At 35.5% G+C, this 26013-nt stretch overlaps 1 protein-coding gene across 1 annotated transcript in view; it reads left to right on the forward strand.

Moving 5' to 3' along the window:
* The window catches only part of LOC130012428 (mucin-5AC-like), a 539248-nt gene that overhangs the window by 378714 nt on the left and 134521 nt on the right, over window positions 1–26013 (forward strand). The window contains exon 23 of the mRNA XM_056100369.1: window positions 17174–17254. Coding sequence (XP_055956344.1) covers window positions 17202–17254 — 53 coding nt within the window. The 5' untranslated portion in view covers window positions 17174–17201. The remainder of the gene's footprint in view (window positions 1–17173; window positions 17255–26013) is intronic.

Here is a 26013-nt window from a genome sequence, read left to right on the forward strand (position 1 = left end):
CGTAATTGCTGGTTTAGAAAAAATTGTTTGTAGATGACACTAGAAGGAAGATCTTCTGGAGAAATTTTAATTGTGATGAAAAATAACAAAACTTTCTTTCTTTATTACCATCTTGCTCGAGTAGTCTTTTGCTGCACATTAAACGCAATAATTATGTTGCAACAATATGGAGACAGGTTGCAAAATTAATGATGGAACAAGATGAATGGGAATCTGAAGCATATCCAAAGGATATACGCAGGCTGTTGATCAGCCATCAAGAGAATATCTATCCCGCACTTATAATAGGAATAAACTAATATCTAAACATGTGTTTTTTATGTAAATTTCCAGATCTCACGAAAAGTACCATTATAATTTAATATTTTGAATGACGATATTGGCACTGAACGAAAACTCGAGAAAACACTTTTCAGTTCAATTTTTAACCAAGTGATTTCTGTCCCTCAAAATACATTTACCCTCCCCTATACAACGGTAATCGTATACACATATTTAGAGATGTGCAGTGGAATTAAAAATAATGTTTTTACCAAGCTCTAAGAAAATCATCAACGTGAACTCACTTCCCGCCAAATGTACCCCCCCCCCCCCCATTGTAGACATTTGACTCCCCATATCCATATGCGTAGCTACATGCGATTCACTCAGATAAGTGATCGTATATAGATTGCTGTTGAGTGTAATCGAAACCACGTGGCTGATTATGTAAATTAATCGACAAGCGAGTGTGTGTCATTGAGTAATACTATTACTAATCAACTGTCACGGGTCAATGATAAAGCCGTCGACAACTCATTATTTACTCCGAATAAACAAAATGGCCAATAATTTTCTTTTCGAAGAGAATTTTATTGATAGCTGAATTCCGATTACTGTCGCTTCTTTATACGGTATGCAAAGTAAGGAATGCATCTTGGATATTATTGTTTAAAATTCTCTTATCACCATGGGTCGAAAAAATGAGAACAACCAACGAGCCGAAATGCGACGATTCTTGAAATCTGCCATTGAGTAACCTCTGAATAATGTTGATATTTACATCAAAGCCAAAATGCACGAAAGTGAACGTAAGCATTTCTTGACTATGAAATTGACATTTCTATAGGGACTCATATTTTGATAACGTCAAGGTACCTGAAAATAATAATAGACCTATCGTACACGCACAATCTTTTTTTATTTCACATGTTAAATGAACACGCGTACAGCTGTGGCGGCTTCTTAATCTCCTGACCACTAGCTGGCACTAATGTGCTAATTAATTGATGAGATTAACTGAGTTAATCCCACCAAAGTTATAATATACACAACAGACTACTAATGTATAGATTGTTCTTCAGTATAACACTATTATATTATGCCGTATATTATGCCGTATGTGTTGTGGATGTTTCGTTACGAAAGGAGTGCATTTATTACGATTTTCGTCGTCAGCACCCTTGAAATCCTAAATAAAAAACATATTAAACGACAAAATAGCAAATAAATTGCGGAAATAGCCTGATCAAATTTTTACTACGATTTTCGTCTTCAGCACCCCTGAAAACTCATGGAAAGATATATTCAACGACAAAACAGCAAATAAATGGCCTGGTTGCTATGTGATTTTGTATTGGAACGTACCAAATCTTTGACTAGCTTTTTCTCAAAACTTACTTTTGTGAGTTGCGTAGCTTCTAATGGACACAGCTCAGTCAATTTTTGCCCAATTCAAACAAACTATACATCAGATTGAAGGCAATGAATTGGAGAATGTACAAATAACAATAACTCAATTTTCAAAATTTCCTCATTGTGACTCAGTATGCTATGGGGGGGTCACAAATCACATATCAACAAAATATTCAAATTCGTACGTAATAAAAAATAGGTGCACCTCATTATTTTTCATATTTAATTCCCCTACAGTATTCAAATTTATGTCAGTAATATTCCTACAAAATTATGCGATGTCGTAATACAATAGAATGAAAGCGTGCCGACTACTGCCGGTCTGTACTGTTTCAAATTCCTACAAAATTACCGTATTTTTCGGGTCATAAATCGATACATTTTTCAGCAGAAGTCTGGCATTCGTCGTATACTCCGTTTCGACTAATTTACGAAGGGTAAAAAAAAATGATATCCCGATGTTTATTTGGCAGTAAACGTTACTCAACCACAACGAGCGAGTGACACCATCTGCTAAATAATCGCATTCGACTCTAGAACGTACTTACACTATTCCAATCGACATATTAATCATCATTGCCTAGTGTACTTATTTCTTTATTTAAGGGATCATGTGGCTAAGTGGGTAAGACGCTGGCTCGCTAGCCTGGAGGTCCGGTGTTCGATCCCTGCATTGGCCGAGAAAGTTCATCCAGATTTTCCGGCGTGATGTTAGTGATGTAGGACGGAGGGCCTGACAAGGACAGCTGTCTAATCCTTCGGATGAGACGAAAACCGAGGTCCTGTGTATATATTGGAATGCACGTAAAAGATCCCCTGGCAGTTGGAATTCGATATAAGAGTAGGCGATAGTGTCGCAGCCCGGGCAAAATTTCCCTCATAGCACACTGTATGGCGTATGCCCGTCTTCATTAGCCCAGTTCAGAGCAGAAGAGTAGGACGTTAAACCCCATTTCAATTTTTTACGCCCACATTGAAATGTGGTCGTATATTGTTGTTGCCCCCGTCCGTCCGTCAGGCGTCTAGAGGCTGAAGTTAACATCAGATTTATACACAGTGTTTAAGGTCATAAGGCGAAGAAGCCTATTGATTTTCAGCGATTTCCGATAATTACTACCGAAGTTATGGCACTTGATCACTTCAAAAAATCTCGTGGACGCTCTACAGGCTAAAGTTAATATCCGATTGACTTTAAATTTATACAAAGTGTTTAAGGTCATGAGATGAAGAATCCTATTGATTTTCACAATTTTAGATAATTACTGCCAGAGTTATGGCCCTTGATCACTTCAAAAAATCTTGTGGACGCTCTAGAGGCCAAAGTTAATATCCGATTGACTTTAAATTTATGCACAGTGTTTAAGGTCATGAGACGAAGAAGTCGATAATTACTGCCAGAGTTATGGCCCTTGATCACTTTGAAAAATCTTGTGGACGCTCTAGAGGCTAAAGTTAATATCAGATTGACTTTAGATTTATACACAGTGTTTGAGGTCATGAGACGAAGAATCCTATTGATTTTCAAACATTTCCGATAATTACTGCCAAAGTTACAGCCCTTGATCACTTTGAAAAATCTTGTGACGCCATAGAGGCTAAAGTTAATATCTGATTGACTATAAATTTATACACAGTGTTTAAGGTCTTGAGACAAAGAAGCCTATTGATTTTCAGCGATTTCCAATAATTACTGCCAGAGTTATGGCCCTTGATCACTTTGTGACGCTCTAAAGGCTAAAGTTATCATCCGATTGACTTCAGATTGATACACAGAGTTTAAGATCTTGATACGAACAAGTAAATTTTTATGACTTGAACAGCTAAATCCATGATATTAAAAGTTTTGTATACTAAGCGTTAGCATGGGGCAGAACTTTATAATAACCAAACAAATTCTAATGGTTTTCTGATAATTACTTCATGAGTTGTTACTCTTAATCAGATTTCAGTGTATTATAAATGAAAAAAGTAAAAATATGCGACAACACATGTTGACTGCCCGGATGATTTAGCTGATGATCATATGATCAAAATATGATCATAACTTTGTTTCAGTTCTTGTACTATAACCGCCACTCGGCAGATTTTTCATACAAATATTTCAAAGTCTTAAGATGTTTTTCTTTCAAGTTTATCAGATTTTCTTCAAACAAGGACTTCAAACTTCGCAATTTTGATAACTTCTTTTTAAAACGGGCAAGTTTTCCTAATAAATAAACCGGTGCCGCATAGCAATTGTATAGGCATAGGAACATATCACTTACCGTCATACAGCCGAGGCTAGATGTATAGTAACAGAATCTGCCAAGGTTTGCCAAGTGCTCTAACCGCGTGCGATCAGAAACAGAGTTAGCAATGTCTAGTATTTTTCGGATATGTGTGTGTGTGAAATAGCTTTTATTTAACGCTCGCTTCCACGGAAGTGATATCGCAGACGGGTTATGGGATACAATTAGGATATGTGACATATATGAATAATTTCTACGTGCTGTCGGCCGACATCAAGGAGATTAAAACATCCGACAATGGGGAAATCATGGGTCAATCACGTAGATTAAGTTTATAAACACTCAAATTGGAATGATACTTATTCCGACAAAGGAGAAGCAATGACTTCTATTCAGGATTAGATTGATGAATTGTCCGATAAAGGATTAAGGAAGATTAACTAGTTAATCAAGGTAGGTTTTTGGCGGTATAACACGATAAATACATTGATCACTTAATTACCTAATCAATCCAGCGTATTATTAACGATAATCGGGTTGAGTGGTAGTTATACACTCAGTAAACTATTATTAATTTTGGAATTTTGAATATTATTCACCATGTCTTGATGTCCGATTGGGCATATTCTCGGTCGGACAATTTTGGGTGTTTGGAAAATAGCATCGTACAAGTCCAGAACATACGGGCGAAATCCCATCCCTGGCGACAACCCTTGTTGACCCCTTGAATGATTTAGCTGCTGTGGGCGTATCTATCAGCCATTACAGCCATAAAAAATCTATTGTTGACGATTCTGAATAGCAGTAATATTTAGCTTGTAGGTTATTACAGCAGCTTTAAAAATTCTGTTCGTTTTATTTTTTAAATTGCTTTATCATTAACTAGCAATAGTTTCATTTAACTTTTATAAGGTTCTTAAAACATTTGTTGAGTTGCCTACCCTGCATGTTTCTAAATTCAATTTCTTGTTTCAGCTTTCTGTCATGTTTCGTAAAAAAGTAGTCTTGATTATCCCGGCTTGTCAAACAGAGAATGGTTGGTAGACTGGTTAAGCGAGACTAATTTCAAAACAAGGGCACGTAACCTATGTTTTGCTCAAAGGTGCCTGGATGTTATGGACGACACTCGAAACCATTTTTCAGTCTTATTATTTATCGATGGTTAAATTGTCATCGCTTATTCATTACAACATGACCTTTTGTTTAGTGACTATAAATGTGCCAAACAGATTTAAGGATTGGTATATATATATGAATATTGTGGTGTAATTGTCAAGCTATTTGGAGATATTTATTTATGGTGGAGCACCCTATCATTGTGTAACCTAAATAATTGTATTTATGATATGTTATCAATGCAGGGTTAGAAATTTTTGTAGAGCATCACTGATAATCACAATATAAGTTTTAGTTTGCCTTGATCAGAAGTTATGGAACTACAAAAATTTCATTTACCATTTATATATACTGATTTTTTTTTTCTAAAATTTTAATATTTTCTGTTTAAAATGTATATATATATATTTGTGATTTTTTTTTTCTAAAATTTTAATATTTTCTGTTTAAAATGTATATATATATATTTTCCCATCACATTTTTAAACTTTTTATTTATGCTTGATAGAGACTAGAGAACAGTAATTATATAGAATAGTGTGTAAGAATATAAATGATGTTTATTATAGGGTGTTATGGAAGGAAGTAATACACATCAACAAGGTGTAGAGAGATTAAAATCAATAGTTCTACGATTACCTATATCTAATTTAAAAACATGTGCTGTGTTGATGCATCATTTACAGAGGTAATATCTGCATTAATTAATTACTACTAATAAATGATTTAGCTTAATGGATGCTCAAACGATAACTAAAATTCAACTTTCTAAATTTAGGCAAAGACGGGAAGAAATCGAAAGAAAAAAGCTAGCGGTTCTTTTTGCAAAAAAGAATGAATTATTACAAAAGGGGAAACGTGAGATTAGAAAAAAAGAGCACCTAAGTCTATATTTTATTTTTCTGTCGCCGGTAAGGAACACTCCGGAGTATTCCAGTTTTAAAAGAAAATTTACAAAAATTAATTGACCTGGCTGATCCTACCTAACCGGAATAAACTTTCAATGCCCCTTTTTAGCAGTTACAAAAAAATCAATTTCTTTATTCCTCGTTTCTAATTTATTTGTCAATCCAGACGTCTCAGCAGACCGATATTCCAACACTGCTCAGAGTATTTTACCAATTCATTATTTAATAAATATTTTCTTTATGCCAATCATTTCCCTTATTCACGAAAACTTAAACTAAGTTACAACCGAAATTTTAAGAAATACTGCAACTTCATTGGATATATGCAAATTGATTTTACTGGTCAGCCAATCGAATTACAGTATTTCTTAAAATTTCGATTGTATCTTAGTTTAAGTTTTCGTGAATAAGGGCCCAGTTAATTTTCGGGTAGCAATTTATTTTACAAAATAAACCTACTACTCACCAGAAGAATGGTATCATTTTGATTTTGGATGTATTTGTCAATGGTGGAATACTAATTTTATAGGATAATGGATAATATATAATACTACGACCAAGATAAGGTGATCATCTATGGGTGTGCATTTTTTTTTTTTATATTCACCTTTTTTATTCGTATTTCATATGTAAATACTCGTAATCAAAATGAATCGATCGGATAAATGGCTCGCGGGAAATTAAAAGGTTCATCTAATAGTTCAACGCCGTAGATAAATTAATCGTGTGTTGATTTTTCAACGTATCTCGGGCAAGTAAACACTCGTCTAATAAGTAAAGACCGTAGATAGGTAAATCGTGTGTTGATTTTTCAACGTATCTCGGGAAATAAATAAATGCCATAAATAAGTGAACGGGTTGTCCATTTATAAACGCCTCTCGGAGAAACTAAACCTGTTACCATTAAACTAAGCCATAGTACTAACTAAACCATTTTTATACGCCCACATTGAAATGTGGTCGTATATTGTCGTCGCCCCGTCCGTCAGTCTGTCCGGTTGTGGATGCTCTAGAGGCTAAAGTTAATATCTGATTGACTATAAATTTATACACAGTGTTTAAGGTCTTGAGACAAAGAAGCCTATTGATTTTCAGCGATTTCCAATAATTACTGCCAGAGTTATGGCCCTTGATCACTTTGTGACGCTCTAAAGGCTAAAGTTATCATCCGATTGACTTCAGATTGATACACCGAGTTTAAGATCTTGAGACGAACAAGTATATTGATTTTCCATGAATTTTTATGACTTGAACAGATAAATCCATGATATTAAAAGTTTCCTATAATAAACGTTAGCATGGGGTAGAACTTTATAAAAACCAAACAAATTCTAATGGTTTTCTGATAATTACTTCATGAGTTGTTACTCTTAATTAGATTTTAGTGTATTATAAATGTTTCATTACAGAAAAAGTAAAAATATGCGACAACTGCCCAGATGATTTAGCTGCTGTGGGCGTATGTTTCGTTGCCTGGCAACCTATCTTTAGATTGTGGACCCGCTAGAAATCACAATTTGTATTCAATTTTAAAAAATGTTTAAATATATCACCGTTACAAATCAATGGGGGTTGAGTTCGTTTTTTGTAAAAATCTGACTGAAACTGCCGCACAAAATTGCCCTTCTTGTACGCAAATAGTGTAAAAGTATGTAACACCTAGGTTGTGGACACTCTAGAAGTCACGATTTTTATCCGATTTTGATGAAACTTAAGTTATATGTTTATGTCCGAAAGTTCTTGGTTCCTTTGGCTATTTGTGCTTATCAGACTAACTTTCTGGATTATGGCCCCTGATTGTACGAAAAATCATGTTTTATAGCTTGTGGAATCTCTAGAGGTCACAATTTTTATCCGATTTTAAAAACCGTGTAAACATATCACCATTCCTCCTTAAGGAAGATTGAATTCGAATTTCAGGAAAATCAAAACGGAACTGCCCAACAAAATGGCTGCTCTTTGTACTCAAATTGTGTAAATGTATGTAATATGAAGGTTGGGTTGTGGACTCTCTTAGAGGTCACAATTTTATCCGATTTTGATGAAACTTAAAATATTTTCTTATATCCCAAAGATCTCAATCCCTTTCAATATTTGCGCATTTCAGACCATAACTTTTTGGGCGTATCTTGCCTGGCAACCGCTGGTTTAAGCTTGTGAACACAATACAGGTAGGATTTCTAGAAGGATTTCGTCCGTCCATCCGTCACATATTTTGGGACACAATAACTTTCCTTCTAATTGAGCTACAATGTTCAAACTTGGTGTAGGTGTTAGGGGTGATGATTTTCCGTGATCGCAGAAAAAACTCAGAAATCGCGGAATTGTCCACTCCAAACGGAATTTAAAATCTCACACGGAAAAAGACGGAAAAGCCGATATTTGCTGATACTAAACACAAACTCAAAACAATTTTGCAGTTATCGAAGTATTTCATCTTTTTATTCATAAAAATCAGAAATATTGAATGATATCGCGTGGTTTTGTTACTGTCTATTTTAGTATTTAGCTACTTTCATTTCATCATTTAGGAATCATAATTTTACTCGAAACGAAAAACCCGTCTTTCATGTATCCCTGTATACAATTACTCTGTAGTTGAACTTGAATTAAACATTGTAATGTATATATATGTCTTAAAAAAAACTTCTGCCACTTCATAAAAGTAAAAATCGTTTCATTTACTTCCTATTTTTACTGCCGGGCTCGTGACTCGTGTGTGTCCGCATTAACCACGTGACATCACAAATATGCCGTAGCCTTGTGAATCCAGCCCTTATTCTCGAAGAAATGGTAGTAACTACGAAGATGTCTGGATAAATCGCGAATACAACTAGCAGCTGAGAAAAATGGCTTCGCCTGCTAAAAAGATGAAACGACCTCACAAGATGTAATTTTCTGTTATTTAATTCGGGAAACAGGTTTAAAGAATAACTAGTCATTGAACATTACAAGTCATTCACAATTTAACATTTGTTATCATTGGTAAAATGATCCGTTTTGTAATAAAAGGAATTTTAATATGTTTTAATCATTTATTCATAAAATAACATTTTATCTCGAAAAAATGGGATATGGTCAGCTCTGAAACGGAAAATAACGGAATTAAAAATACTTAAAACGGAATTTGCTATTTTCTGAAACGGAAAATCATCACCCCTATGGTGTTTATTAGGTCAATGTCTTGATGGGAGTTCGAAGATGAGCAATTTCTGCTTAGGGTAAGCAGAGATAAGCCTTAACTCAGTTTGATAATGAGCATTTTCTGCTCAGGGTAAGCAGATCTATATGCAATTTGATTGGTTGAGACTTTGGAACACAATAACTCTCCTTCTAATTGAGGTAGAATGTTCAATCTTGGTGTAGTTGTTCATTAAGTCAATGCCTTGCTGGAGATTGATGATAAGCAGAGATAAGCAATCTGATTGGTTGATGCTTTGGGGCACGATAACTTTGGTTATAATTAAGTAAGAGTGATGAAACTCCAGGTATAGATTCATTATATCATTACCTTGACTAAGTTGGGTGATCAGAATTTTCTGCTTCGGCTAAGGAGCGATAAGCAATTTGATTGGTCAGGAATTTGGAACATAACAACTCTGCTTTTAGTTGAGGTAGAATGTTTAAACTTGATGTGGATGTTCATTGCTGAGTTCAATGATTAACATTTCAAGCTAAAGCTAAGCAGAGCTAAGCAATTTCATTGGTCGATGCTTTGGGACAAGATAACTTTGATTCTATCTGATAGAGAGTTATGAAACTTAGTGTATAGTTGATGATCTGTTTGATTGCTTGATACTTTTGAAAAAAATAAATGAGCGATTAAACATACATTATGCAAGAGCTAAATCTGTCTATTGCAGGTCGTTTTTTAAGCCTGAAATGTTATCTAAATTATTAATTAGACATTAATTAACCTATCCAGACCATAATCCACTCTAGATGGCATCGATTATGAGCCGATTTACTGCATAACTTTCCTTCAGGATTTAACGATTAAATGGATAATCAAGACTATGCCGTTTATCGTACTGACTTTAGTAATTATGATCGAGGCTAGGTGGAAATTTCAAACGCTTATTTCTCGGTTCATAGTGGATCAATTTGAATGAAATTTTCAGCAAATTGCCTTTACATTATCTAGTTTTTATACGCCAACATTTTTTATGTGGACGTATATTGACATCGCCCCTGTCCGTCTGTCCGTCCGCAATTGTTTGTGGACACTCTACAGATCAAAATTTTTATCCGATTTCAACGAAACTTGAAATATAGGTTTATCTCCCTAAAATCTCTGTTCCTTTCAATATTTGCATGTATCGTAAAGCCTGTCACTGAGTCAACTGGCGTGGTTTCGTATCCTCGGTTGTACGTGACAAGGAGTAGGGTCGCCTTTCCAACCTCGTGGGTTTTCTCTGGGTCCTCTGGTTTCCTCCCACTGCTGTATACATACCCCTACGCGCAAGCGAATTATTGAAATAAAATTAAACCATATGTTAGTCCCCAAATGACCTAGTTTGTGTCGAGTGGACATTAAACCCCATTTCTCTCTCTCTCTCTCTGATTGTACGAAAAATCGCGTTTTTAGCTTGTGGACCCTATAGAGGTCATAATTTTTATCCGATTCATAAAAACGTTTTAGTATATCACCGTTACGTCCTAAGGATGGTTGAGTTCGAATTTCGTGAAAATCGGACCAAAACTGACAGACAAAATGACCGTCCCTCGTTCTCAAATGGCGTAAAAATATGGTATATCAAGGTTGTGGACCCTCTGAAGGTCACAATTTTCTTCTGATTTTGATGAAACTTGAAATGTATGTTTATAACTCAAAGATCTCGGTTCCTGAATTATACCCCCTGATTGTACGAAAAATCGCATTTTTAGCTTGTGGACCCTATTTTTATACACCCACATTGAAATGTGGTCGTATATTGTTGTCGCCCCCGTCCATCCGTCCGTATCCAATTGACTTTAAATTTATACACATTGTTTAAGTTCATGAGACAAAGAAGCCTTTTAATTTTCAGCGATTTTCGATAATTACTACCAGAGTAATGGCCCTTGATCACTTTAAAAAATGTTGTGGATGCTCTAGAGGCTAAAGTTAATATCTGATTGACTTTAAATTGATACAGAGTGTTTGAGGTCATGAGATGAAGAATCATATTGATTTTCAACGATTTCCAATAATTACTGCCAAAGTTATGGCCCTTGATCACTTTGAAAAATCTTGTGACCCTCTAGAAGCTAAAGTTATCATCCGATTGACTACAGACTCATACACAGAGTCTAAGGTCTTGAGACGAACATGTATATTGATTTTTCAATGAATTTTTATGACTTGAACAGCTAAATCCATGATGTTAAAATTTTTATACAATTTAAAAAAAAACTGTATGATTATATCACCGTTACACCATAATCATATGTGAGTTCAAATTTCGTGAAAATTGTACCAAAATCACGGACAAAATAGCCCTCCCTTGTACGGAAATATATCATATATCAAGGTTGTGGACCCTTTAGAGGACACAATTTTGATCTGATTTTGATGGAACTATAAATTCTTTGTTTATATCACAAAGATCTTGGTTCCTCTTAATAATCGCGCATATCTAAACGTAACTTCCTGGATTTTCCTCCAATTTGTTTTCAATTGTAAAAAACATTTAAATATATGACCACTACACATCAATGATGGTTGAGTTCAAGGCTCGACACAGCATTTTGAACTTACTTGTGCAAACATAAGTAAATTTTCAAAACCACTAGCCAAACAAAATTTTCAGTTGCCAAGTCTGAAGATTAGAATAATTTGTCGTATGATATAGCTAAATTATATTGTGAACATACATAACTCGTCGTCCTATGATAATAATAAAAAAAGATGTTTTAAACATTTTTTTTCCGACTGGGACTCGCTGCGATACTAAGACGGCGGTCCACGAAGCTTGTAATTTTGCTTGTTTGGGTGGTGTAGCGTCAGTAGCATGACTATCATCATTTTTCCCCAACTGAGACTCACTGCGAGACGAAGTTACTTTACTAGTAAAGTAAGACGATATAGGTTTGATTCGTCTGCTAGCCATGCTGTCAGCTGTCTCGCAAACTTCCGATAAATACAGCGCGTGTGCAATGAGAATTTCCTCGCAGAGGACAATGAGATTGACCCAATTTCAAACCAGGAAAGTAACAAGAGTGACGTTTGACTGGGATCATTGCCGATTACGTTATCTTTACGGAGAAAAGTTCAGATAGCTATAGTGTTAATTGGGGACTTCAAGATATATGTTCACTCGCCAGAAACCTAGCATTTATAAATATCTGGTCGCCATTGTCAAAATTCACTCGCAAATGCGAGTGTTTCAGTCGCATCGTAGAGCCTTGGTTGAGTTCGATTTTTGGAAAATCTGGGGTCTGTTTCACCAAATTTTAACTAAGATAAAATCCAAATTCTAGTTATTTGATTGGATAATATTAGACTGATTTTAGTGCTTATCCAATCAAAATTGAAGTATCTACTAAAATTTGGATTTTATTTTAAGTTAAAATTTCGTGAAACAGGCCCCTGAACCAAACTGTCGGAAAAAATGGCCGCTCTTTGTATGCTCTAGGTTGTGGATTTTTAAAATACTTTTAAATGTATCACTGTTACACACTAATGATGGTTGAGTTCGAATTTCGTGAAAATTGGAATGAAACTGACTGACAAAATTTTTAAGATAGGTAGAGATGGGCGATTCTTCCAGTTATCCCAAGTGTTTTAAAGTAACTAGTTTCGTTCGTATTGAACTCTTCAGACTGGTTAGACTCAAAAGTGAAGTTCTATTTGTACTATTCCGGGACCCCGGTAAAAGAATTTACCGGGGTTAGTATTTGGTGGGGTTGCCGGGGTTATTTTACTGGGGTTTGGTGTATTTTGGCGGGGTTGTTTTACCGGGGTTATGTATTACCGGGGTTTAGGTATAATGGCAGGGTTGTTTTACCGGGGTTTGGTATTATGGCGGGGTTCATGATTTTGCCGAGTGCCGAGGTTTGGCATTATGGCTAAGTACATGAATGTGCAAAGTACCGGGATTTGGTTTTTTGGCTAGGTAAGGAATAAGAAAATATGATACATAGTATGAGTAGACGTGTCCTTGACCAAGGTTTTAGGTCAAGGCGGGGGACTAGTTTTGTTCGTATTGAACTCTTCAGACTGGTAGGATGGATAGGGGAAAGCAGACCCGGGTAGGGTCTGGGGCCCGAGAGGTTTGCTTGTGTGTTCCTTAGCGAATTAGAACAAATTATGTTAGACAAATTATGTTAGACAAAGTACCTTTCAAACCTATGGTTTTTGTCCTGTATATAGATGACATCTTTCTTATCTGGACACATGTTAAGTCTAAACTTTTAGACTTCCTCCAACTTATGAACACCTTCCATAAAACCATTAAGTTCACAGCTGAATACTCCACTTCCCAAGTGGCATTTCTAGACACTACGGTTAGCTTTAACCCTGCAACTAAAACACTATCATTTGACCTTTACTGCAAACCCACAGACAAACACTCTTACCTCTCCTACACATCATGCCACCCGCCACACCTCAAACGAAAGGGACCTTACAGCCAATTTCTCAGAATCAAACGTATCTGCACAAGCAACACAGATTATATTAAACATGCAGACAAACTGGAACTTTACTATCTCCAATGGGGCTACCCAAGAGATATTATTAAATCTAATAGAACCAAAGCCGATTCCATTCAGAGGATCAATCTCCTCACCCCTAAAACCATGGTCAAGACTACCAAACGCCCGGTATTTATTACGGATTTTAATCCTACTTCGGTATGTATCAGTAAAGTTATTAAGGACAACTGGCACATTCTCTTAAGCTCCCAGGACTGCCTGAGGGCCTTCCCCCTTCCTTGCCTTACAGCTTTTAGACGGAACCCCTCCCTAAAAGACATTTTAACCTCAGCCACCATAAAAAAACACACACGAAAACCTCAAGTCAGTGGAAAGAGTTATGCATACCTAGACACTATATGCAACTTAGCCAATTGTCAATATTGTAACACACTCAAAACGTACAAATGTCCCAACAACTGGACCTGCCACAGCAAGAATGTAATATATCTTCTTACTTGCAATCTTTGTCTCAAGCAATACACAGGTGAAACGAAGAGACTATTCCGCATTAGGCTGAAGGAGCACTACACCCCAGTCACCTCCCACTTCAATTTACCAAGACATTCTAGCCGAAACCTCGACTACCAAATTATCAAACAACTTGGCACAGACCCTGAGCTTTATACTTCTACTACCAACAGACGTACAATTGAATTACATTGGATTATAAGATTCAAAACCTTCCAACCACACGGTATCAACGACAAAATTTGAACTTGGGCACCCCCCCCCCCCTTTTTATACGCCCACATTGAAATGTGGTCGTATATTGTTGTTGCCCCCGTCCGGCCGGCGGTCCGTCCGGCAGCCACAATTGCTTGTGGACGCTCTAGAGGCTAAAGTTAATATCCGATTGACTTTAAATTTATATACAGTGTTTAAGGTCATGAGACGAAGAAGCCTATTGATTTTCAGCGATTTCCGATAATTACTGCCAGAGTTATGGCCCTTGATCACTTCAAAAAATCTTGTGGACGCTCTAGAGGCCAAAGTTAATATCCGATTGACTTTAAATTTATACACAGTGTTTAAGGTCATGAGACGAAGAAGTCTATTCATGTTCAGCGATTTTCGATAATTACTGCCAGAGTTATGGCCCTTGATCACTTTGAAAAATCTTGTGGACGCTCTAGAGGCTAAAGTTAATATCAGATTGACTTTAAATTTATACACAGTGTTTGAGGTCATGAGACGAAGAATCCTATTGATTTTCAAACATTTCCGATAATTACTGCCAAAGTTACAGCCCTTGATCACTTTGAAAAATCTTGTGACGCCATAGAGGCTAAAGTTATCATCCGATTGACTTCAGATTGATACACAGAGTTTAAGATCTAGATACGAACAAGTAAATTTTTATGACTTGAACAGCTAAATCCATGATATTAAAAATTTTGTATACTAAGCGTTAGCATGGGGCAGAACTTTATAATAACCAAACAAATTCTAATGGTTTTCTGATAATTACTTCATGAGTTGTTACTCTTAATCAGATTTCAGTGTATTATAAATGAAAAAAGTAAAAATATGCGACAACACATGTTGACTGCCCGGATGATTTAGCTGATGATCATATGATCAAAATATGATCATAACTTTGTTACAGTTCTTTAAATTTATACACAGTGTTTAAGGTCATGAGACGAAGAATCCTATTGATTTTCATCGATTTCCGATAATTACTGCCAGAGTTATGGCTCTTGATCACTTCAAAAAATCTTGTGGACGCTCTAGAGGCCACAGTTAATATCCGATTGACTTTAAATTTATACACAGTGTTTAAGGTCATGAGACGAAGAAGCCTATTGATTTTCAGCAATTTACGATAATTACTGCCAGAATTATGGCCCTTGATCACTTTGAAAAATCTTGTGGATGCTCTGGAGTCTAAAGTTAATATCCGATTGACTTTAAATTTATACACAGTGTTTAAGGTCATGAGACGAAGAAGTCTATTCATTTTCAGTGATTTTCGATAATTACTGCCAGAGTTATGGCCCTTGATCACTTCAAAAAAACCTTGTGGATGCTCTAAAGGCTAAAGTTAATATCTGATTGACTTTAAATTTATACACAGTGTTTGAGGTCATGAGGCGAAGAATCCTATTGATTTTCAAAGATTTCTGATAATTACTGCTAAAGTTATGGCCCTTGATCACTTTGAAAAATCTTGTGGACACCCTAGAGGCCAAAGTTAATATCCGATTGACTTCAGATTGATACACAGAGTTTAAGATCTTGAGGCGAACAAGTATATTGATTTTCAATGATTTTTTATGACTTGGAACAGCTAAATCCATGATACAGTATTAAAAGTTTTGTATACAAAACGTTAGCATGGGGCAGAACTTTATAAAAACCAAACAAATTCTAATGGTTTTCTGAGTTGTTGCTCTTCATCAGATTTTAGTGTATTATAAATGTTTCATTACCGAAAAAAGTAAAAATATGCGACAACTCTTGTTGACTGTCCGGACGATTTAGCTGCTGTGGGCGTATGTTTCGTTGCCTTGCAACCTATCTTTATTCTCTTTATGACAAAATTTTTATTCAATTTTGATGAAACTTAAAATGTATTTTTATATCCCAAATATCACAGTCCCTTTCGGTATTTGCACATTTCAGACCTTCACTTCCTAAACTATGGCCCCTGATTGTACAAAAAATTGCTTCTTTTTTTTATACGCCCACATGTTCATGTGGACGTATATTGTCGTCGCCCCTGTCCGTCCGTCCACAATTTGTTTGTTGACACTCTACAGGTCATAATCCTTATCCGATTTTGACGAAACTTAAAATATAGGTTTATCTGCAAAAGATCTCGACTGCTTTCCATATTGGCATGTATCGGATCGAAACTTCATGGATTATGGCCCCTGTTTGTACGAAAAATCTCGTTTTTAGCTTGTGGACCCTATAGAGGTCACAATTTTTATCCAATTTTGTTGAAACTTGAAATGTAAGTTTATAACAAAAAGATCTCGGTTCTTTTCGATATTTGCGCATATCGAATTGTAATTTCTTGAATTATGGCCCTTGATTGTAGGAAAAATCACGTTTTTAGTTTGTGGACCCTATAGAGGTCATTATTTTTATCCGATTTAAAAAAACGTTTTAGTGTATCACCGTTACACCCTAAGGATGGCTGAGTTCGAATTTCGGGAAATTCGGCCCAAAACTGACAGGCAAAATGGCCGCTTGTTCTCAAATAGCGTAAAAAAATGGTATATCAAGGTTGTGGATACTATAGGGGTCACAATTTTTGTCCGATTTTGTTGAAACTTGAAATATAAGTTTACAACCCAAAGATCTTGGTTCCTTTCGAAATTTGCGCATATCGAATTGTAATTTCCTGAATTATGGCCCTTGATTGTAGGAAAAATCACTTTCTTTTAAGCTTGTTCTCTATCCATCTCTTGAAAATGTGGGCGTATCCTGCCTGGCAGCCGCTGCTTTTAGTTTGTTGTCTATCCATCTCTTGCGAAATGTGGGAGTATCTTGCCCGGCAACTGCTGGTTGTTTGTGTTTTGAGAAGGATTATAAAGTAATTATGTTTTATTATTAAAGGGTTGCTTCACACAGTGATCAAAATCAAATGAGTGCTGCCAATTTGGGTATAGTATTTGGTCCAACATTGTTGAAACCATAGTAAGTACGATTTTACATATTATATTTCAAACGACTACTGGGACCGTACAATATAAAAACATTTATAATTTCATAAAATTATCATAAAATGGAAAAATATCATAAAAATATAAAATTTCTGTATTTCTCATAAGATGATCATAAAATGAGACGAAAATTTTTTCAAAATATAAAATTAACCTTAAATAATTTTCTATACTGATAAATCTGGATGTGAATAAGAAAATTATCCAGATGACCCCCAGCTTGCTGCTCTCTTCCATTTTCTATTTGAACGCTCTAATGGCAAAGGTTAACATACACTCTTTTGGACATTTAAATGCAATATTTAAGTTAGTGAAACGAAGAAGCCTATTGAATTTCAACAATTTCTGTTTATTACGTCCAAAGTTATGGCCCTTGTTTCACTTCTTTGAACCTTGTGAACGCTCTAACTGCAAAAGTTATCTGATCTTTCTGAAATTTATATGCATTATTTAAATTAGTGACACGAAGAAGCCTATTGAATTTCAGCAATTTCTATTTACTATATCTAGAGTTATGGCCCTTGTTTCACTTGACTGCACCTTGTGAATGCTGTTAAGGCCAAAAGTTAGCACCCAATCTTTGTGAAATTTAAATTAGTGAAACTTATATGCATTATTTAGATTACTGAAACGAAGAAGCGTATTGAATTTCAGCAATTTCCGTTTATTACGTCTAGAGTTATGGCCCTTGTTTCACTTTATTGATCGTTGTGAACGCTCTAATGTCAAAAGTTATCATTCGATCTTTCTGAAATTTATATGCATTATATGTTTCACTTTATTGATCCTTGTGAACGCTCTAACGTCAAAAGTTATCATCTGATCTTTCTGAAATTTATATGCATTATTTAGATTACTGAAACAAAGAAGCCTATTGAATTTCAGCAATTTCCATTTATTACGTCGAGAGTTATGGCCCTTGTTTCACTTTATTAGGGTTTCACACTATTGTTTTTGTTCGGATTATTATTCTTATTATTATTATTATTTTTTCATTTGAGCATATCTCAGAAACTACTTATCGGATCGATTCGATGTCTTCGGTTTTACTGGGAAAGTGGGTTTGACTTAAATTTTAAAGCTATTTCCAACGTTCTGCGACAATGCGAAATGTCCGAAATCACCAAAGTTGTCGTTTTTCGATATTTTGCCATAATGTTATCAATAATTGTCAGATTGTAATATTTGATACATTTTGACATAGCCAGAGACAAGGCACATAGCTACAGTTCTTTGGATTTTTTATTTTCGACGAATCTTAGGAGATATTAGGCGCCAAATTTTGAAAATTTAAATTTTTACAAAAAACTTTTTTATTAATGAATATTTTTATGTGGTATTTTACTTAGGGTTAAAGAGTCATCTGATTTGACCAAAAATGGCAACATTTTTTGCCACCGTATTTTTCCTTGGCCCCCATTGGCTATTTCAGTTTTTCAGTCCTGGATTAATTATTTATTGTTCGATTTGCATAAAACAAAGTTCATATGCTCCGTGGTCCAAAATGTCATTTTTTTTGTTACCAGTAAAATTGCCTTTCGGCAACGGAAGTGACGTAAATTTAGCAAAAACTACAATTTTGAGAGTTCGGTACCACTTTTTGAAAGCAAATATTATTTTTTTCAAATCTGGTATAACTGAAAGGATGTGCCCTGTAAAGGCGCAGAAAACATCGGACTAACTTTTTTTAATTTCGATTTCGTTTTCGGGTAATTTCGATTTAAAGGCGAAAAAGGGTGAAATTGACTATGATATTTGCTCAAAATTTTGTTTTAAATGTGAGTCGATTGGAAAACACCTGACTGGAGAAGAGCAAAAAGCATGGCAATTATCACACCAATCAGAATGTCAGATCAATTTTTCTGGGCCATCTGGAAACATGGAGCCAGCTATGGCAGTGAAATTGTGGCAAAGATCTCTGGACATAGGGGGATTTCGCTACACCACATTCGTTGGTGATGGGGACAGTAAGACATTTACGAAACTCTTAGAGATTGAGCCGTATGGCCCTGATGTGAAAGTATAAAAAGAAGAGTGTATAAATCACATCCAGAAACGCATGGACACTGGACTTTCAAAACTTGTGAAAGACTCAAAAGTCAGCTCAAAAGTATCAATGGGTGGGCGTGGCAAGTTTACGAAAAACAGGATTCTTAGATGGCAGAGCTATTTCAGGAATGCCATCGTAAACCATTCATCTATATTAGAAATGCAAAATGCTATCTGGGCAATATTGTTTCACTCCATCAAGTCCCCAGCCCCTTTAAATGTGCAGCATAAACATTGTGTCGATTGGTGCTGGTACCAAGCCTCCATAAAAAATGGAACGGACCCCGATATCGAAAAATCAAACAGACAGCTAGAAAATGAACTTGATAACGACATTGGCAAAAATATTATCCCACTTTTCAAGCGCCTTACCGATCCTGAACTTTTAAAGAGGTGCTCAAAAAAAGCGACACAAAATCAAAATAAATCATTTCATAGCGTTCTTTGGAAAAAAAAATTCCAAAAATCAATTTGTAAACTTAACTACATTGGAAACATCAATGGGATTAGCAGTGTTGGAATTTAATGAAGGTAAAAAGAATACTTTCAATGAAATTTGTAAGGACCTGCTAATCCCACAGAGCATCTTAACACAATCTGTCATGATAAAAGCGGACAAACGACGGTTGTCTGGAGCGCAAAGGGCTGCCTCCAAAGATTCGAAGCAGGCCAGAATTGTGAAAAAAAATTTAAAAAAGACAAAAGAAGATAAAGATAGGTTGCCAGGCAACTAAACATATGCCCACAGCAGCTAAATCGTCCGAGCGGTCGACAAGAGTTGTCGTATATTTGTTCTATTGTAGGTAATTAGGTGGCATTTAATAGACAATTTCATACCGATGACATTATAATTTTCGTCGTTTGAGGGTTCACGAGGTTCTAAAAACTAAAATAAGGACTGTAACTCTGGAAGTAATCTACAGAAATTGTTGAAATTCGACAGTCTTTTTCGTTTTACTAATTCAAATAATACATATCAATTTCATACAGATCGGATGATAACTTTTGTCGTTTGAACGTTCACAAGGTTCAACAATGTACAACAAGGTCCATAACTCTAGAAGTAATTGACAGAAATTGCTGACATTCAATAGACTTCTTCATTTCACTAATTTAAATGACGCATATGAATTTCATACAGATTGGGTGATAACTTTTGTCGTTCAAGCGTTCAAATTGTTGAAATTCAATAAGTGTCTTTGTTTTACTAATTTAAATGATGCATATCAATTTCAAACAGATCGGATGATAACTGTTGTCATTAGAGCGTTCAAAAGATTCAACAAAGTGAAACAAGGGCCATAACTCTAGATGTAATTACGGAAATTGCTGAAATTCAATAAGCTTCTTTGTTTTACTAATCTAAATGATGCATATAAATTTCATACAGATCGGATAATAACTTTTGTCGTTAGAGCATAAACAAGGTGCAACAAAGTGAAACAAGGGCCATAATTCCAGACAAAATTAACGGAAGTTATTGAAATTAAATAGGCTTCTTCATCTCACTAATGCAAACAACATATATCAATTTCAAAATAATCAGATGATAAATGTAGTCTGTAGAGTGTTCACAAGAAATTGTGGGCGGACGGGGGCGACGGCAATAAACGACCACATTTCCATGTGGGCGTATAAAAATGATTTGCTAGAGAGTCTATATGCCCCTGGTATATGTAATATCAATGAATAGGCCCATTAAATACCTAATATTACAATGTTCAACTTTTCGTCTTAATTTCTCAAAAGGTAAAAAATCAACAATCGACAACCTTACAAAAAATCGTTCTCTAAAAGTTTACAACCTATATGTCTGAAACTCACACATATACTTTTATAATGTTAGTTCCATGCAAATAAGGATTTTCAGTACTCTAAATGAATATTTGGAGTAGTAAATTGACATTTGAAGTTTGCTCAGTGAAGCAAAATTTTTCATATTTTGATGTTTTGTTGACATAGAATGATAAGTAAGGACTCAATAACAACACTATATAGATAATTGCACAGAGAAATGTCCTGGGAACATTATAAAAAAAGTTCCAGGCCTCTATCTTGGATACTTTTAGAGAATGATTTTTTTTTTAGCAGGGTACCCTAGTAAAAATGAAATTTTTCGTTTCCATGGTAACCAATATTGCAAATTTCCCCAAAACTGCTGACGTATCCTGCCTGGCAGCCGCTGGTTTCTTTAAAATTTGAAAATTTACTAAAATTGTTATTTCTTTAAATTTTTGAGTTTTCGATTGCATATTTAGATTGCCGCCGTCTGTCCGATTCTACCGATCTAGGTTCATTATGTTGTGAATTGTTCAACGATATTTTTCACTTTCCTTCTATCGTAATGCGCATGCGGAGAATGTTGGAATATCTCAGTTATGCAAGTGTGTATTTTGGGGGGGGGGGGGAGATAGTCTTTGTCTTGCATCTGGCAACTGTGTAACGCATGGCTATGGTGAAAGCCTTCAGTCTTGCAAGCAAGTCTAGTTATTTCTGTTTTACAATGCTCTACCCCTGAGTGTTCCAACTTTGGATTTATATTTAGCCTTTTAAATCTCTCACAGGTGTTACCTCAACACCCTTGTCTATATACTATACCTTCATTGTTATGACAAGTAACAATGTTACAAACCAACCAAAGGCATCCTAGTTAGCAAAATTCTGGACACTAGCACTTCAATCTAAACGATCAGTTGTCAAACCTCTGTACAACCCCGGTAAGCCAGCTACCGATCCCGGTAACAAATTCACACACCCCACCAAGAGGCCAACCCCGGTAACCCTGCCAAGTTGTCAAACCTCTGTACAACCCTGGTAACAAATTCGCAAACCCCGCCAAGAGGCCAACCCCGCCAATTAGTAACCATGGAAACCCCACCAGGGTCTAGGAATAGTGTAAATATAAACGCCTGCCACGTGAGTCCAATCAGTCTGAAGAGTTCAATACAAACGAAACTAGTCACTGACACTAGGGGTAACTAGGCCTACCTATATATAAAATCAAGTAACATTTCGGCAACAACTTCATGAAGTTCGTCATTCTTGTAATCAGAATTGGGTGAAATCATTCCAATTTTCATCTCCCTACTTCTCCACATAAAACTCCCAACTTTCAATTTTACTCGAGTGAATCACTTTTAAGGCAGATGTGCCAGTAAATTATAGCGATTGACTGTGTAAAAATAAACATCCAATCAGATTTCCTTTCTCAAATTAAAGCTTACCGCAAACAAGCTGAGTGAATCGAAGCAAAGCTCTCTAATTCAATTAAGTTAACAGTAGGTATAGAGTAGTGGTGCTTATCAAGTGACCAACGAAAAGTTTGATCCAAACGTCTTAAAAATGCTAGTGTCCGGATTAGCCGTTGTAATGTCAGGTCCAAATGACTTCATATTTTGAACTGAACTTTTCAGACAAGGTAAATACACTATTCCTCTATATTTTGGCATTTAAATTTCATTTGTATACAGATTGTTATGTCTTCGGCTCTATGAAATTCGGGAATATCCCTTTAACTGATTTAATACCATCATATACATAAAAAAAAGAACACCCTCCTACATGACAAACACTAGTGCTTCAGTCAATTTTATTTTTACCAGAAAATTCCAGATTTTTCAACATAAAATTGCCCGATAACCTACTAATTTTGTTTGTGTGGCCTTATTTTGACATTGCTATAAATTTCATGTTTTTATCCTCTGTTAAATGATATAAATATACTGACTGCTTGTGGTTCTAGACTTATAAGGTGGGTTGGGTGGCCAAATTCATCACAAGATCTATGATTGAGTCAAGGGGCGTGATTTTGATTTCCTGCATGTTTGTATGTGACGAGGAGTAGGGTTGACTGTCAAACCTCGTTGATTTTCTCCGGTTTCCTCCCACTGCTAAAAACACCTGGGGGCAAGGGAATTATTGAAATAAAATTGAACCATATGTTTGTTGAGTGGACCTTATATCCCATTTATTTAGGGAAAGGATATCTACCGATTTTGGTAAATTTGTATGAATATCGGTCAAATTCTAATTATCGCAACAAATCTAATACGAAGAGGCTAAAATCTGTAGATATGGTGTGTTAATTAACAGGGGTCAGAAATTGACTGAAAGGTGATTTAATTATCACTAGGGGTGAAAATCTCTGCGACTTTTCTGTACTGGGTGTGTTAATTAACGGACGGGTTGAAAACTGACACGGTGTGTATTCTTTGTTTGGTGAGTTTTCTCGAAAAGGTGTTTTATCAAGGACTAGCAGGCTTATTAATGAAAACCTATTGGTTTCGTCATGTCTATATTTACTACACGTGGGCGTTTTAATTTATTAATGTATTGTTTCTTAGCTGGGTTGTAAATAGGACTATCCAAGAAAAAAGTAATTTCCACACATATAATTATAACAAATGATAATTCACATATCAAATAACACTAATGCAAATAGGGACATGCGCCAGCGTCCACCTACAGTGATATTGCCCATTGTCGAACCGAGCTGTGTATGACCTAATATCGTTGACACGTGTCCATATATAGCCGCTTGTGATATGATCAAACGTTGTCACAAAATTGCCTTTGCATGCAAAATACATGTACAGACCTTTGACTTAATATGGAAATAGGGGCTTTACAAGAACAGCTAAATTTAAACACTTGTTAATATTTCTATTGTTTACGATTGTATGAAATAGTTTATTATTTTTCTCCCGGTACTAATAAACTACGGTTCGAGTGGATCCAATTTTTATTATGTAATTTATATACGTGATGACAGATCGAGAGCACGGGCTCCATGTGTCGCCAACTTGTTCTATTTATAAAAGCATGCAATCACCTTTGGAAATCAGATAGTTTCCAGTCTAAGACAACTTTAAAAAAAAATTTGTTATTCCGGTTGCATTATTTGAAAAGATTTTCATAATATGCCGTAGTAATTTGTGATTTTGTTTTTATTATACGCCCACATTTTAATGTGGACGTATATTGTCGTCGCACCTGTCCGTCCACAATTAGTTTGTGGACACTCTACAGGTCACAATTCTTATCCGGTTTTGATGAAACTTGAAATATAGGTTTATCGCCAAAAGATCTCGGCTGCTTTCGATATTAGCTTGTAACGGACCTTAACTTCATGGATTATGGCCCCTGTTTGTACGAAAAATCACGTCTTTAGCTTGTGGACCCTATAGAAGTCACAATTTTTATCCGATTTTGTTAAAACTTGAAATGTAAGTTTATAACACAAAGATCTCGGTTCCTTTCGATAATCGCGCATATGGGACTGTAACTGCCTGAATTGTGGCCCCTGATTGTACGAAATATTGCGTTTTTAGCTTGTGGACCCTATAGAGGTCATAATTTTTATCCGATTTAAAAATACGTATTATTTTATCACCGTTACACCCTAAGGACGGCTGAGTTCGAATTTCGTGAAAATCGACCCAAAATTGACAGACAAAATGGCCGGCGTTTGTTCTCAAATAGCGTAAAGATATGGTATATCAAGGTTGTGGACCCTATAGAGGTCACAATTTTTATCCGATTTTGTTGAAACTTGAAATGTAAGTTTATAACCCAAAGATCTTGGTTCCTTTCGATATTCGCGCATATCGGACCGTAACTTCCTGAATTATGGCCCCTGATTGTACTAAAAATCACGTTTTTAGCTTGTGGACCCTATAGAGGTCTGATTTAAAAAAACGTATTATTATATCACCATTACACTCTAAGGACGGCTAAGTTCGAATTTCGTGAAAATCGACCCAAAACTGACAGACAAAATGGCCGCTTGTTCTCAAATAGCGTAAAAATATGGTATATCAAGGTTGTGGACCCTATAGAAGTCAAAATTTTCATCCGATTTTGTTGAAACCCGAAATGTAAGTTTATAACACAAAGATCTCGGTCCCTTTCGATATTTGCGCATATCAAATTGTACTTTCCTGAATTATGGCCCTCGATTGTAGGAAAAATCACTTTCTTCTTAGCTTGTTCTCTATCCATCTCTCAAAAATGTGGGCGTATCCTGCCTGGCAGCCGCTGGTTGTTAATTCTGTTTAATTGTGAACATTTCAAAATGTAAATATCTGATGAAAAACAGATCTATAATCATGGATACGAGTTTAGAATAGTGTTATAGCATGATTTATTTGATAATGGTCTGTTAATACCATATATGAACATCTGACATGTAAAATTGTGTTAAAGAATTGGACTAATGTCTTCATAGGGAATGATTTCTGTAACAACAATTTATTGCTGTAGTGATCTATTTCAACATTTTCACTATACATGTATTTTAAAGTCATAGTTTTAAACTTATTGCTTCATTTGCAATATTTCCGGTCATATATTATGCCAAATTGATTCCCACATTATTAAACTCTTCAACTTTTAGAACGTGCATAAAACACATGTCCAGAATTTGATGTTAACAGCTAAATTAATAAATTTGACAAAACTATTTCAGAACAACAATAATTTCTAATGCACCTTTGATGTAATTAAAATATCTCTAGCTGTGGTGTTTATTCGTTTGACAAATTACAGTTTTGAAATAGAATACACAACACATCTATATTAATTTACAGAGTCATATTTTGAATTTTAATAAACCAAAGTTCATTCAAGAAAATTATTGTTGTGTTCTAATAAATTAAGTTTACCTAGGCCCTGTTTCTCAAATCT

Source organism: Patella vulgata, chromosome 4 (assembly GCF_932274485.2).
Source record: "Patella vulgata chromosome 4, xgPatVulg1.2, whole genome shotgun sequence".
In the NCBI taxonomy this organism is placed as follows: domain Eukaryota; kingdom Metazoa; phylum Mollusca; class Gastropoda; family Patellidae; genus Patella; species Patella vulgata.